Source organism: Erpetoichthys calabaricus, chromosome 6, assembly GCF_900747795.2.
Source record: "Erpetoichthys calabaricus chromosome 6, fErpCal1.3, whole genome shotgun sequence".
NCBI lineage: Eukaryota > Metazoa > Chordata > Cladistia > Polypteriformes > Polypteridae > Erpetoichthys > Erpetoichthys calabaricus.
The window spans coordinates 205,979,177-205,993,849 of record NC_041399.2 but is presented as its reverse complement, the minus strand read 5'-3'; the positions used below and the strand labels follow the sequence as shown (position 1 = coordinate 205,993,849).

The 14,673-nt window shown below is 42.3% G+C and overlaps 1 protein-coding gene across 1 annotated transcript in view; it reads left to right on the top strand.

Annotated features, from left to right (window-relative positions):
• The first annotated feature begins 1,718 nt into the window (after positions 1-1,718).
• myo3a (myosin IIIA) overlaps positions 1,719-14,673 on the top strand; it is a 458,747-nt gene continuing 445,792 nt past the window's right edge. The window contains exon 1 of the mRNA XM_051929020.1: positions 1,719-1,827. Coding sequence (XP_051784980.1) covers positions 1,826-1,827 — 2 coding nt within the window. The 5' untranslated portion in view covers positions 1,719-1,825. The remainder of the gene's footprint in view (positions 1,828-14,673) is intronic.

The following is a 14,673-nucleotide window of genomic DNA, read 5'->3' as shown; positions in this document are numbered from 1 at the left end:
TTCAATGCGGTATTGACGAAAAGTTAATTCAAGAAATTGTTTTTACTGAAGTTTTACAGTAAAAGTGTAAGTTTAAAAAGTATTTTCGTGTTAATTACAAAGCCAAACAGAACGAAAACATGTAACGCAACATGAAACATAACTTTCTTTCAATTTATTATTATACACGAGTGGCAGATCCGCGCAGTGGCTAGCGTGTAGCCCAGGGGTTGGCGAGTGAAGCAAGCATTAATTCCATAAAATAAACAGGTGATTGATGGTGCAAATAACAGCAAAACAAGGTAATATCGTTTGGTAGGATCTGGCTTTGAAAGCGAGGTTCTGTGGAGTGGTCACACACATCAGGTTGGTGCCCTGTCTGGTGGTCAGCTCATACTGCAATGTCAGGATCGTCTCAGTTTTATGGTCAGTGGACTGGAAGAGCCAGAGTCAGTTGCCCTCTCTGAGCTGTGGATGGAAAAAGAGACAACATTGTCAGTGACAGTGCCCCCTTGTGCTCCGGAGTGGTAGTTTTTATCTCTGATGAGCCCGATAGGTGACCATCTGACACCCATGCGTGACATAAGCCATATTGACCAAGTAAAAATATGTACTCAGAAAGGCTGGCAAATGTATTAAAAATTGCAAACTCAAATCTTTCAGTCAGTCAGTCAGTCAGTCATCGTCCAACCCGCTATATCCTAACACAGAGTCACGGGGGTCTGCTGTAGCCAATCCCAGCCAACACAGGGCACAAGGCAGGAAACAAACCCCGGGCAGGGTGTCAGCCCACCGCAGACTGAAATCTTTCATTCCTATAAATATGAAGACCTTTTTCTGGGTTACACCAAATTGTGCTCAGGTGCACCTTTATTGCTTTAACTCTCCTTGAGATGTGTTTAGAAGTTGATTTGAGTCCACCTGTGCCAACCTGATTTCAGAGGACTTTCACACCGGGCAGCCAGAGGTACCTTCAAGATGAACTTGCTGGAGAACTTTTAACCCCAGGCGATTCACTCCTTCTTTCTTGTAGGAGCCTGTCTTCATACTTTGTGTTCGGTGTCGAGAAGCTTTATCACAATCTGCAACACAATAAAGTGACGGGGTCTGAAGGCTTTCTGAATCCACTGTAAATGTAAAGTGAAAGCCTAACACCTTTTATTATTGTCCATCCATCCATTATCCAACCCGCTGAATCCGAACACAGGGTCATGGGGGTCTGCTGGAGGTAATCCCAGCCAACACAGGGTGCAAGGCAGGAACCAATCCCGGGCAGGGCACGAACCCACTGCAGGACACACACACACCAAGCTCTCTCACTAGGGACAATTTAGAATCTCCAGAGCCCCCGAAGTAAACCCACGCAGACACGGGGAGAACATGCAAACTCCATGCAGGGAGGACCTGGGAAGCGAAACCGGGTCTCCTTACTGCGAGGTAGCAGCACTACCCACTGCGCCACCGTGCCGCCCTTTTATTATTATTATTTTTATTTTTATTGTTATTATTTATTTGATTGTCGGCAGTCACAAGCCAGTATTTTTAGCCATTCTAACCAGCTTTAGTATGTATGAATGGAGCCTAAATGAAGAAAGGCTTATGTCTCAACACCCCCCAACCCCCCCCCCCCCCCCCCCCCCCCCCCCCCAACACTAATACCCTTAAGCTCAACATATTTAACACTGCAGAGAATTATTAGAAGCCTTGTTAGGGATTTCTCTGAAGATTAGCCAAAGGCTTCAGTTTGCATGTTTTACTGTGGACGCTGTTAGTGGAATTTCTCAATGATCCTGGGGGACAACATGGCTGTTTGTCTACACTCTTTCTCTGGAGTTTGGTCAAGACGATGTGAGTCTATCCTTGCGTCTTTTACTTTTCTTTAATTTTAACTATTGGCAAGTGTGGAAGAAGTTCAATGCACAGCTCAGTGCCTGCCTGTGTGATGTCTTTGCTTAATTTTCTTTCTGTGGTGACTGTTAGCCATTGCTTCTGGATGTCTCACACACGCACACACACACACTATGTAGGACTATGAGACCTGCTGAGCTTTTAATAATTCCTAATAATAATTCTTTGCATTTATATAGCGCTTTTCTCACTACTCAAAGTTCTCAGCAATTGCAGGTTAAAGGCCTTGCTCAAGGGCCCAACAGAGCAGAGTCCCTATTGGCATTTACAGGATTCGAACCGGCAACCTTCCGATTGCCAGTGCAGATCCCTAGCCTCAGAGCCACCACTCCACCCGATTTACAAACAAAACAGGCCTGTTACACACACCACGTATATTAAACAAATGTGTTAACAACTTCTGTTATGTGGTAAAATCGCAGCTATGACAGCGAGAAAAATGAGCTCTCCATGGAGCCATGAAATGAAGGAATCCACTAGCTTACTTTGTCGAGAGTTAGTCCCTTTAAATGAGCACCGGTAAGAGAACTTTCACAGCGGGCAGCCACAGGTACCTTCAAGATTAACGTGCTGGAGAACTTTTATCCCTGCCGATTCACTCTTTCTTTCTTGTAGGAGCCGACCCTCTCACTTTTGGTTCATTTGAAGTGTGAGTTTCCAGTCCATTTGCATTGCTTTAACAAATGAACCGGTAGTTAAATTAGCACCAGCTGCCAATTTCTCTAATTGCTTAATTAAAAAAAAAGGATATTGATGACACAAAGAGCTGAGCTGCTTTATCTTTCATTGTGTGGATGTTTCATGTCCCTGCTAATGTTGTTTGGTTTGGATCAAATGATAAAATACAAGAGAAGGAAGGATGCGTTCATTCAGCTTTCAGAGCTTAACTATCACCAAAAGTTTAGGGATTTCTTCTGATTAAATCTGTCATCCATCTGTACAATAAGTGTCGTTATGAACAACGCTGCACATCCTTTTTCTAGCACGCTAACACTGAGGACTTAGAGCAGTGTTTCTTAACCTTTAAGTATTTGCGACCCGAGTTTTCATAACAGTTTTAATCGCGCCCCCCTAACGTTTTTTTGAAACCCTAATAAAATTTATTCCTATATTTTTTGCTGCCGATACACCGTTACAAGTTTAAAATTTTCCTACGAATAGCAAAATTCCGCCACATATGGCAACATTCGCGCCCCCTTTTTTGTTACAGTTTGAGAATGCTGACTTAGAGTATTATGCCTATAGAGCACCTCACGGGGACTGGGACTGCCATAAGAGAAGTTTTCTTTCATTTAAAATTTTCTTGCTTTACAGCAGGGGTCTCCAACTCCAGTCCTGGGGCCTCATGTATAAACGGTGCATACGCACAGAAATGTTGCATACAAACGTTTCCACGCTCAAATCGCGATGTATAAAACCTAAACTTGGCGTAAAGCCACGCACATTTCCACGGTACCTCATACCCTGGCGTACGCAATTTCTCTGCTCGGTTTTGCATACTGGCAGCACCCAGCGTCAAAGCAGTGCTACTGTTCCTGTGTGGTCAACCTTTCTTTCTTAGATCCACATTCCTGACGCGGCTTTATAAATACACTGAAACTAACTGCATATTGTTTATTAGTGTAATGCATCTGATTGTAATTAACCTGCAGCAATATAATGGTCCAGGGAATAGCCATAGTATTCCAAATACCATAACTGCTTTAGCGTTGTTACTCTCAATGCATCTTCTTCTTCTTTCAGCTGCTCCTGTTAGGGGTTGCCACAGCATATCATCTTTTTCCATATTACTCTCACTGCACCACTTGGAGTATTTATAGCACTGTATCTGAGTGGGGAATCACAGCAGCAGCTGATCGGAAAGAGAATTATCGGTATACAGCATGAAGCAGATGCTGCCTGAGCCAAGGCAAAACGTTTCAGAGACTTTCCTGTACGGACTTTGCAGTTTAGAAAAAGTTTCATCCCAAGATAGATAGATAGATAGATAGATAGATAGATAGATAGATAGATAGATAGATAGATAGATAGATAGATAGATAGATAGATAGATAGATAGATAGATAGATAGATAGATAGATAGATAGATAGATAGATAGATAGATAGATAGATAGATAGATAGATAGATACTTTATTAATCCCAAGGGGAAATATAAATGCACTCAATCAGTCCATCAAATGCTCCTTGTAGAACTGTTTGTACTTATAAGTACAATTACCTCACTGTAAACTTGCACTACAATATTGCACAACCTGCGCCACTTTATAAAGTGCGTATTTACATATGATGACGATATCATTTTTAAGATGAAATGCAGCAAAATATGTTGATTATATCATACAGATAAAACTTTAACTTCATTTAAATAATCAGTATTGTTAATAATTAAACATGTGAGGACACGGTGCCGCAGAGCTAGCAAGTTCAGGGATTGTTCCTGCCTTGCGTTGTATTCTTACTGGTGCTGATGCGACACTGGAAGGATAGACGGATAGAATAATTAAACATGTACTACGAAGATATTTCAATGTTCCTTAAAAGTTTTGAAGAATGAGTGTTCTAAGCTTACAAATGGCTTCACGTCTATTACAGAGCTGATTGCGTGGTGATTGGATATTTGGAGAAAGAAAAGTAAGGACAGGAATTGAAGGTTAGTACATTTGAAAGAGACAGTACTGCTGCAATAAATTATTTCATCGAAGGTCGTGCATGGCGCAGCAAGCCTCTTGCGTGAGATATGAACAATCACTGTGCCACCGTGTTCCCATGTTTAGTAACATGCTTTCATTCCTATCATCATGAAAAAGATATCACATATACATCTCAGTATTTTAATTATTCAGAGTGCTGTAATATCACGAATGTAATGGATTATATGTCCTGTCGGAGAAAGAGAAAGCCTGTTTAAGAAGCAGGTAGTGATTCACACACATAGAGCACATAGAAGATCAAATACAGAACAAAGCATTTAACGTCCTACTTTAGTTACAATGGGATTTGAGAAACTAGTAAATTAAACGATTTTAAGATGAAGTTTATGATGTTCTACTTTAATGGCAAAATAAACTACCTGATTAAAGTGGAAATTTCGAGATTAAAGTTGACATTTCATGCTTTTTTCCCCACTGTGTGCCTATTTTTTTCTCTGTACCCTAATAAGCTTTCATATGACACTCAGATGGTGGGCTACGACTTGCCTTTTCACGACGACTTTGATATGTGACTTCTTTTTTATTTCGGGCACTGTGCGACTTTGTGAACTTGAGCTTTCGAGTTTCTTCGACACTCTGTCACTCGATCAACTTTCTTTTGTTGATTATACCACTGTTTAAACCAACAAGTAGTACGTTTTTCCTTTGCCTCCACTTGGTATTCGCTGAAATTCTTATATTTTCCCCCGTGCTTTTCCCATTGTCTTTTCACAGACGGCTATTTATATTGATTTGCATATTCAAAGAGGCATAATTCTGGGAGGAGTTGGGGCGGGACAGAAGGCGCGTGCACGTGTGTTACTTTTCACGCTAATCGGGATTTATGTAGCGGAAGAACGTGGAAGTTTGCGTATGTACAAATTCCTGCATCTGGATTTTTCTGTGCATACGCACATTCCCGCTTTTGTACTTACGCCATGTTATAGTGTGAGTTCTACGCACGGTGTTATACATGAGGCTCCTGGAGAGCTACTGTGGCTGCAAGTTTTCATTCTAACTCTTTTCTTAATTAGTGTGGGGAACAGCCCGGACACAGACAGGTAGACACGATGGTTTCACCCAACACACGTTTTTTAATCATATTTACAGTGCACAGACCCAGTGCTGCAGCACCAATCACCCCTCAAGTCCTTGGCCACAACACAATGCCTTCTAGTCTCTGGACCACCTCCACTCCTCTCTACCAAGCTTTGTCCTTCTTCCACCCGACTCTTGCCCCTGACTGGAAGGAGGCGGCCCCTTTTATTCACCCTGGATGGGCTCCAGCTGCATCCTGAGGGCTCGTAGCCACACCCCTGTGTGGCGGAAGCTCCAGCGGTGAAACCGGAAGTCTCCCGGGTGTCTCCAATTCTCTTCCCCCTAGCACTTTCCGGTGTGGCGGAAGTACTGAGGTCCAACACTCCCAAGGCATTGGGGCGCCCCCTGGCGGTGACCACGGGCCCCTACAGGGATGAGCTTCCAAGCTCTGTATCCGTGGTCCCCACAGCAACCAGGGAGGACGCCCTCTCGTGTTCCAGAGGATCCACAAGCCCTCCTCCGGTCCTCCTGGGCGTCCCAGCCGGGCATGAACGCCCCACACAGAGGTACTGCTGGTAATATGTCCACTCCCCCGGTGCTCTCCTCAAAAGGGTGTCCCAGCCGGGCAAGGTCCCCGGCCGCCTATCACACAGATTATACCTTGGCATTCGACAGCATCAATGGACGAGAGGTAAACGTGATTGCTATGTTGTCACAGGTGCTCTTTGTTGCTCAGCATTATGACGATATTATAGCAGTCGATGCAAGCCTGAAAGGATTGGTAACTATATTCATGAAAATATGAAGTTCAAAATATGCATTTGAAGTAAACGGTGTGTCACCCTCCATCAAAAAGGATGATAACAAAGAGCCACAGGATAGCACTACTGTTCACTACACACTTTTTAACGGGTTGTCCCCAGACATGTAATTTTGTTTGACAATCACGTCTGGCCCAGTAAGGTTAGGTTAAGTTCAGTAGACTTTGATTATCCTAGGGGGAAATTTACTTGTAGCAGGAAAACTGCAAACATAAGACATTGTTACACAGACATCTGAAATTAAGCATAGAGACAGCAAGTGATAACCATTGCTGTAATCAGTGTGCGGTCATAAATCTTGTCTAAGATGAACTTTGAACTCTAACAGTACACAATATAATTTGAATTTATGTTGGTTTTTAGCTTAAGCAAATGTGTGAAGGTTTGAAATGAAGTATATAGAAATACATGTATTATATGTAAAATAATTATCTGCACAACTATGAAATAAATATGTAATATATCTTTCATTGGTGGTTCAGAAACATGTTGGGCTTTGGGCCTATTTTTTTCAATTTTTATTAAGTGAAGATTCTTTCGTTATTAGCAGTAATATAAATGTAAACTAGCCAACATATTCTACTGAGTGGCACAAGTCAACCTTAATAAAAAGAAAAGTGTCTGTGTGTCTGTCCAAGTGTTCGTCCAGCTGCTTGCTATGTCTCTGTCTTTCCAACAGATGGTGCATCACAAATATCTGTAGCCAATAAAATGTATTGCAGTTGTCATTCCAACAGATGGCGAGTCACAAATATTAACACTGCTATTATTGATCCCAGATTAAATGGCATATAACAGAGACACATGCATTGCATTTGTTATGTATGGTGTATCACAAACATTTGCAGTAATACATTTTTTTAGCATTTTATTGATTTTATTAAAATCAAAAAACATTCCATACAAGCAAGTCAAGTTTAATAAAACTAGGTTCGAAACAAATCAAACCCCACCCTTGAGAAAGAGAGCTAGGCCAGCAGAGTAAAATTTTAATAAATAGTAAAAATATGTAAATATATAAATGAATAAAAATAAATAGAATAAAAAAGAGGGGAGAGAATCTGCTTCCTCAATTTAAACGCTGTGGCGGACAGCCGGGTCCCATGCCCGGCAGGGACGCCCCTGCTGCATCTGTCGCGGGGGAGCAACCATGGGCAGCTCAATACTTCCCCCGGGACTCTTGGTGGCAGCCTCCCTGGCGGACGGTGATCCCCCAACCTGTTGCATGGCTCCATGGGAGATGGAGTCCTCCACAGCCTGGTTGGGGGCTCAGATGGCCGCTAGGGGGAGCTGCATAGAGTCAGCAGCCCGGCCGGAAGAATCTTCAGCCCCACCCGGAAGTGCAGTTAGGTCCAGGTGGTCAAGCACCTGGAGCACTTTCGGATGGGATATAAAAGGGCCAGCCACCACCACTCAGAAGCGAGAGTCGGGAGGAAGAGGACTAAGCCTGAGGAGGAGTGGTGGTAAAGGAGAAAAGATTGGGTTGGTGTTGGAATTGTTCTGTATGGACTGTGGATTGCCTGTGGGTCACGGGGAAGACGTGCGCCCACGGGTGAAGAACAATAAAACTTGTGTTTGTTTTATACGTGCCTCTGTGTCCATCTGTGTCGGGTCAGGCGCCTATATAGCGCCTTGTTACAATGCTTATTCTAAAATGTTATTAATTAGATCCTGCCAGGTTTTGAAAAGGTTTTGTGAGATTTTGACTTTTACCAATTTCCGATAATATAAAAAATCATTTACCCACTGACTTAAAATAGGCAAGTTAGGATTCTTCTGCGGTAATACATTTTATTACTAGAAATGTTTGTGATGTGCAATCTGTTGGAATGAAAAAATGCAATACATTTTATTGCTACGTGCATTACAAAATACATTCCAACAGATGGCGCACTGCAAATGTTAACGTTGAGGTGTGCATCGATTTTCCTAGATTTGGCAGGATCTAATCAATAACATTTTAGAATAAGCTTTTAAAGCACTGAGGAAGCAGATTCTCTCCCCATTTCTTTTTCTTCTCCGTTTATCTATTTTCACTTATTAATTTATCTATTTAGTTATTTTTACTAGCTTTAAGTTTCATTCTGCTGTCTATGCTCTCTTTCTCAGGTGTAGGGGTTGATTTGTTTTCAATCCTATTATTGTATGGAATGGTGTATGATTTCCATCCATCCATCCATTATCCAACCCGCTATATCCTAACTACAGGGTCACGGGGGTCTGCTGGAGCCAATCCCAGCTGCTGCCTCGCAGTTAGTAGACCTGGGTTCGCTTCCAGGTTCTCCCTGCGTGGAGTTTGCATGTTCTCCCTGTGTCTGTGTGGGTTTCCTCCGGGGGCTCTGGTTTCCTCCCACAGTCCAAAGACATGCAGGTTCGGTGCATTGGTGATCCTAAATTGTCCCTGGTGTGTCTGTGTGTGTGCTCCCTGCGGTGGGCTGGCGCCCTGCCCAAGGTTTGTTTCCTGCCTTGCACCCAGTGTTGGCTGGGAGTGGTTCTAGCAGACCTCCGTGACCCTGTAGTTAGGATATAGCGGGTTGGATAATGGATGGATGGATGGAAGGATGGTGTTGCCATGGAAACAAGACAGAGCCTTGAGGGTGCACTTGGGCATACCCGAGCACACCCAAGCACTAATAATAGGCGCTTATTATAATGTAATGATAATAAGTATGAATAAAATAAATATTGCATTTGAAAGAATCATATTTAATAACATTTAATGACCAGGTTATGTATTTGAGTGAAAAGCTTATTGAATATGATTGAATTTCATGGTTAGCTATACATGGGTAAGACTATATAATACATGTATGATTTATTAAAGGAATAATAATAATCATCATCATCATAATAGTAAATGAACTGAAAAAAATTAACAACCCCTCGTTGAAGTCATGGTTAGATCTGCAGACGGACATCGAATAACTATGTCGACAAGAAGCTATCATCAATAGAAAATTCTCGAGATGGATGATGACAGCAAGTGCAGGATATGATAGCAACAAGATGGACATACTAGTCATATTGTTGCTGAATGCTCAGTGCCAGCAAAAGAATACACTCATTGACATAATTGGATTGCTAGCTACCCGCACTGGTCAATGCTTCATGAGCTTCATGAAATGGATTTTCCTGGAGAAGTAGCTGCACACCAGCCTAAGATCACTATGGGCAATGCCAGGTGTCAGCTGAAGTGATGTAAAGCGCACTGCCATTGTACTCTGGAGCAGTGGAAAAGCATTCTGTGGAATGATGAATTACACTTCACTATCTCACAGTCCAATGGATGAATCAGGCTTTGGTGCATACTAGGAGAACATCACCTTCTGGACTGCATAGTGCCTGCTGTAAAGTTTAGTGGAGTATGGGTGATGTTGTGATATGGGATCAGCCCCTTGGCTTCAGTGAAGAGTACTGTTAATGCAACAGCAGACAAAGACATTTTAGACAATTGCACCCTTCCAACTTTGCATGAACGGATTCTTGAAGGCCCTTTTCTGTCTCCGCATGACTGTTTCCCTGTGCATAAAGCCAGGTCCATAAAGACATGGAGGAACCCAAGTGGTGCAGAGCCCTGACCTAAACCCTGTTGAACACCTTTGGGATGAACTGGAATGCTGACTGCGACCAAGGTCTTCTCAACCTCACAAATGCTCTTTTGGCTCATCACACACAGATGCACTCCAAAATCTTGTGGAAAGAAGAGTGGAGGTCGGTGAAGGGGCCGACTCCCTGTCATCGCCCATAGTTTTGGATGGGATGTCCAACAAGCTCATATAGGTTGTCACACATGTGCATCAGAGGCACACCTTCAAGGCTCATCACAGGTATGCTATGATGCCGCTAACAGCCTCATCCATTTTCTCCTCTGCAGCAGTGAGAAGACCCCATTGATAGAAAATAATCTCACCCCTTCTAGCCATAGATCTATAAAGGTCCAACTCCTCCTGATGTCAGTGTCTCATTTGGACCTGGACTTGGTGAAAGGATGTAGCGTCCTATTATTGACCAGCTCTTAAGAGCCAAACCTTTCCACAAAGTCAGGAAGGCTATCTATCTATCTATCTATCTATCTATCTATCTATCTATCTATCTATCTATCTATCTATCTATCTATCTATCTATCTATCTATCTATCTATCTATCTATCTATCTATCTATCTATCTATCTATCTATCTATCTATCTATCTATCTATGTTTATTCTTAGCATTCTTTAAATAAGAACAAATTCAAGAGATAAACATGAATGATGTTTGCTAACAATCCTCACCAAAATGAGGTAAAGACTCTAAACATATTGGCAAAATAGTGAAGCAGTACAATCTGTCCGTTCATCTATTTTTCATCCATCCATCCATTATCCAACCTGCTATATCCAAACTACAGGGTCATGGGGGTCTTCTGGAGCCAATCCCAGCCAACACAAGGCAGGAAACAAACCCCAGGCAGGGTGCCAGCCCACCGCAGGGCACACACACACACCCACACAACAGGGACAATTTAGGATCGCCAATGCACCTAACCTGCATGTCTTTGGACTGTGGGAGGAAACCGGAGTACCCGCAGACACGGGGAGAACATGCAAACTCCACGCTTGGAGGACCAGGGAAGCGAACCCAGGTCTCCTAACTGCAAGGCAGCAGCACTACCCACTGTGCCACCGTGCCGCCCATCTATTTTTCATTGAATGTTTATTCAGCATTTATTATAGCTGGAACAGCCATTTGGACTCAATAGACTGAAAGTATTTTTGCTTTAAAAAGTGCAGAAACAATGGACACATCTATTGCTTTCCTGTTGCTAAGATTGATTAGCAAGGCTTAAGTGACAGGATATTTATTATTATGGAACACTTTTGTGTGGATTTAATGGTCCATCAAGAGCACACATCGGCATTCAGAGCAACGGCGAGTGTTTTTTCTTTTCTTTTTTCTGGGCAATCAGTAATTTCTCTAGAAGGCAGCAGTCAGTCTTTTTTGATGGCCTCCATTGCTGCTGTGCATGGGTGCGTTTGTGATGGGTGTCAGAATCCAATTTAAATCCTCCTGGCAGTAACCCAAAATAACAGTCGATGCCGTGTGGCTCAACTAGAGCTAATTTCATTTCTCATTTGAACAACATATCATGGCGGCAGGTTATGACTTTAACAACTGATCAGATGGGCTCATTACCACTCTTTACGCTAACATAAATACTTATGTGTTTCACAGTTTTCTCAATAAGAAGTACGTAAAAGATTATTTAATGTAAAATTATGAAATAAGAGCACAGTGGAAAATGGAGGGGTTTGCAACAAATATGAAAGTAAAGTCTGACACAGTCATATACACTGGTCTCAGAAAGTATTCAAGACCTTTAATGACCTCTCGGGCACAGCCATCAGCAAGAGAGTGTCAACCTCGTCGAGAGGTTTACTTACCTCGGCAGTGACATTCCTGTCTCTGGTGACTCTTTCTATGAAATCAGTAGATGGATTGGGAGAGCATGGTGGGTCATGAAGTCGCTAGAGAGGGGTGTGTGGTGCTCCAGATATCTATGCAATAGGACAAAGGTCCAAGTCTTTAGAGTCCTGGTGGTTCCTATTTTGCAAAGACTGATGCCAGAAGAGCATCACTTCCAGTCTGATCCCTTAAAGCCGCCATCTTTGCAAATCCTCACCAGTTCTGTTTTGGACTCAGTATTGTAAACATCTCTGTGCAATTCAAAAAACCTTTTGCAGCCAGGGATATCATACGGGTGGCTGCCCCAAACCTTTTTAACCCTTTAACCGCCAACTCCCTAAATATTCCCCACGCCAGGCGAAATCTGAACAATTTTCGTTTTTTTACTTTTTTACATTTTTTTTTACATTTTTTACATTTATTCAAGCAGTATTGACCACTAAATGTTGTGCAAGTTCTAGAAATGGGCAAACACATAATAAAACACAAAATGTACCTTTTCTCAGGCTTCTGGATTTATTGTCTACCACAAAAACGGAACAGTCAAAAGTAATTGAAAAGTCAAAAGTAGTTCAGTCAATCATAGTTTCATTCCCAGTATTTGAGTTTGCTGTGCCACAGGCCAAAGCAGGGAACTGCACAAAGTCCTGGATTGCTGGGACACTTTGAGCAGAAGGTCTTGACGTCTCTACGCTGACCCTTCTTTGAACAGACACGACAGTGTTTTTCTGAAAGTCCAAAGTCCTTACATTCATCTGGCAACACTGCTGAAATACTACTCATAGGATCCTCTTTGCCAGTGTATACACGAAATCTATAAATGTAACCTGAATTCTCAGCTAAGCAAAACATCTTGATACCAAACCGTGCCCTTTTCAATGGTAGATACTGTCGAAACTGTAAGCGGCCCTTCCACAACAATAAACTTTCATCAACTGCAACTAATGGTCCTGGCATGTAGGGCAACTGAAATGCTTCAAATAAATGGTCAATCAAAGGACGTAGCTTGAACAAGCGGTCGCGGTTTGGATCTTTCTTATCTGGCTCATTTCTGTTGTCATTCAAATGAAAGAAGTTCAGCAGCAAAGAGAATCGGTTACGTGTCATGACAGCTGCAAAAATAGGTGTTGCATACATAGGATCTGTAGACCAGTACATCTCAATATCTGGTTTTCTGATTATTCCCATCAACATCAAAATCCCAATGAATTTTTTCATTTCGCTTTCATCAGTGTCTAACCAAGCACGAACACGGGAATGTGGAGGTAAATTGGGATTTTTCTCAATAAACTGTGCTGCATACAGATTTGTCTGATGAACAAAATGTCTGATCAAATCAGGTGACACAAACAGCTCATAAAACTGCTCAGCAGTGTAATTGTTTACATCAACAATAAAGCCACACGTTGCCTCAAACGGATGCAGAAAAGGTAGTTCACCTCGGGCAGCAGTCCAGCTGAGATGCTGGGGATACACCCACTCAGCGCCGTCATCCGATGCGTCTTCATTCACAGTATCATGCAGCGCACGTTGCTGCTCATCATTGTCGCTAAAATCTTCTTCAGAACTGCTACAATCATGATCAGAATTATTGTCCAAAATCGCCTGCAAAGCCTCACTTGAAGTCAGTTTACGTTTCGCCATATTCACAGCTTTCACTTTCGAATCACATCACGTGATCGGCCAATACAAGCGCAGAGTTGTCGAAATACAACGTAGTAATAATACCCACGCCAAACCGTCAGTTATACTACGCGCCAGGCATTCACATAACCACAGGCAAATGTGCCGGATAATTCCGGCAGTATGGCGTTAGCAATAAAACATCGGTGCCGGATATATCCGGCAGAGGGCGGTTAAGGGGTTAAGTGTGTCAAGTCTATTCATTTTCACTATATATATATATATATATATATATATATATATATATATATATATATATATATATATATGTATAGTAAGAAGAACAACCATAACACATTGCGAAGGTTTGAGGCAGCCACCTCTATAATTTTGCCTGGCTGCAAAAATCTTGCCAAAGCACAGACATGTTCATACAACAGAGTCCAAAACAGAACTGACTAACTGGGAGCAAGATGGTGGCTTTAAAGGCCAGTGGAGGAAGTGATGTCATCAGAACCGGAAGTGATGTCGTTGGCTACCCCTGAGTCGGGCAGGATTTCCTTAGAATGGTCTGTAAAAGATTGAGAGGGAGAATTAGTGCACTTCGCCACCCTCTGGTCCGGCGTGGAATTACATGTACTCAAGCCCTTTTGTTGTCTCCTAAACATGCGAGTGTGACTACAGTATATATATATACAGTATATATATACTATATATATATATATGTATGTATATATATACTGTATATATACACAGGGTGGTCCAGATCTAACTATGCAATTATTGCATTGCATTAAAAGTTGCATAGTTAGATCTGGACCACCCTGTGTATATATATATATATATATATATATATATATATATATATATATATATATATATATATATATATATATATTGTGGGATATAGCCCGGACACAGACAGATGGACATCATTTAACAGTCCAACACACATTTATTTAATTATTAAAGTGCACAAACCCCGTGCCGCAGCACCAATCACCCCCAAACTCCAGGCCTCTTTCCACACTGCCTTTCCTCTCTTCAGGCCGCCTCTTTTCTCTCCCAGACCTCGTCCTCTTCCACCCGACTCCAGCCCTGAATGAAGGGAGGCAGCCCCTTTTATTATCCCCCGGATGTGCTCCAGGTGTGCTCCGGCAATCTTCCAC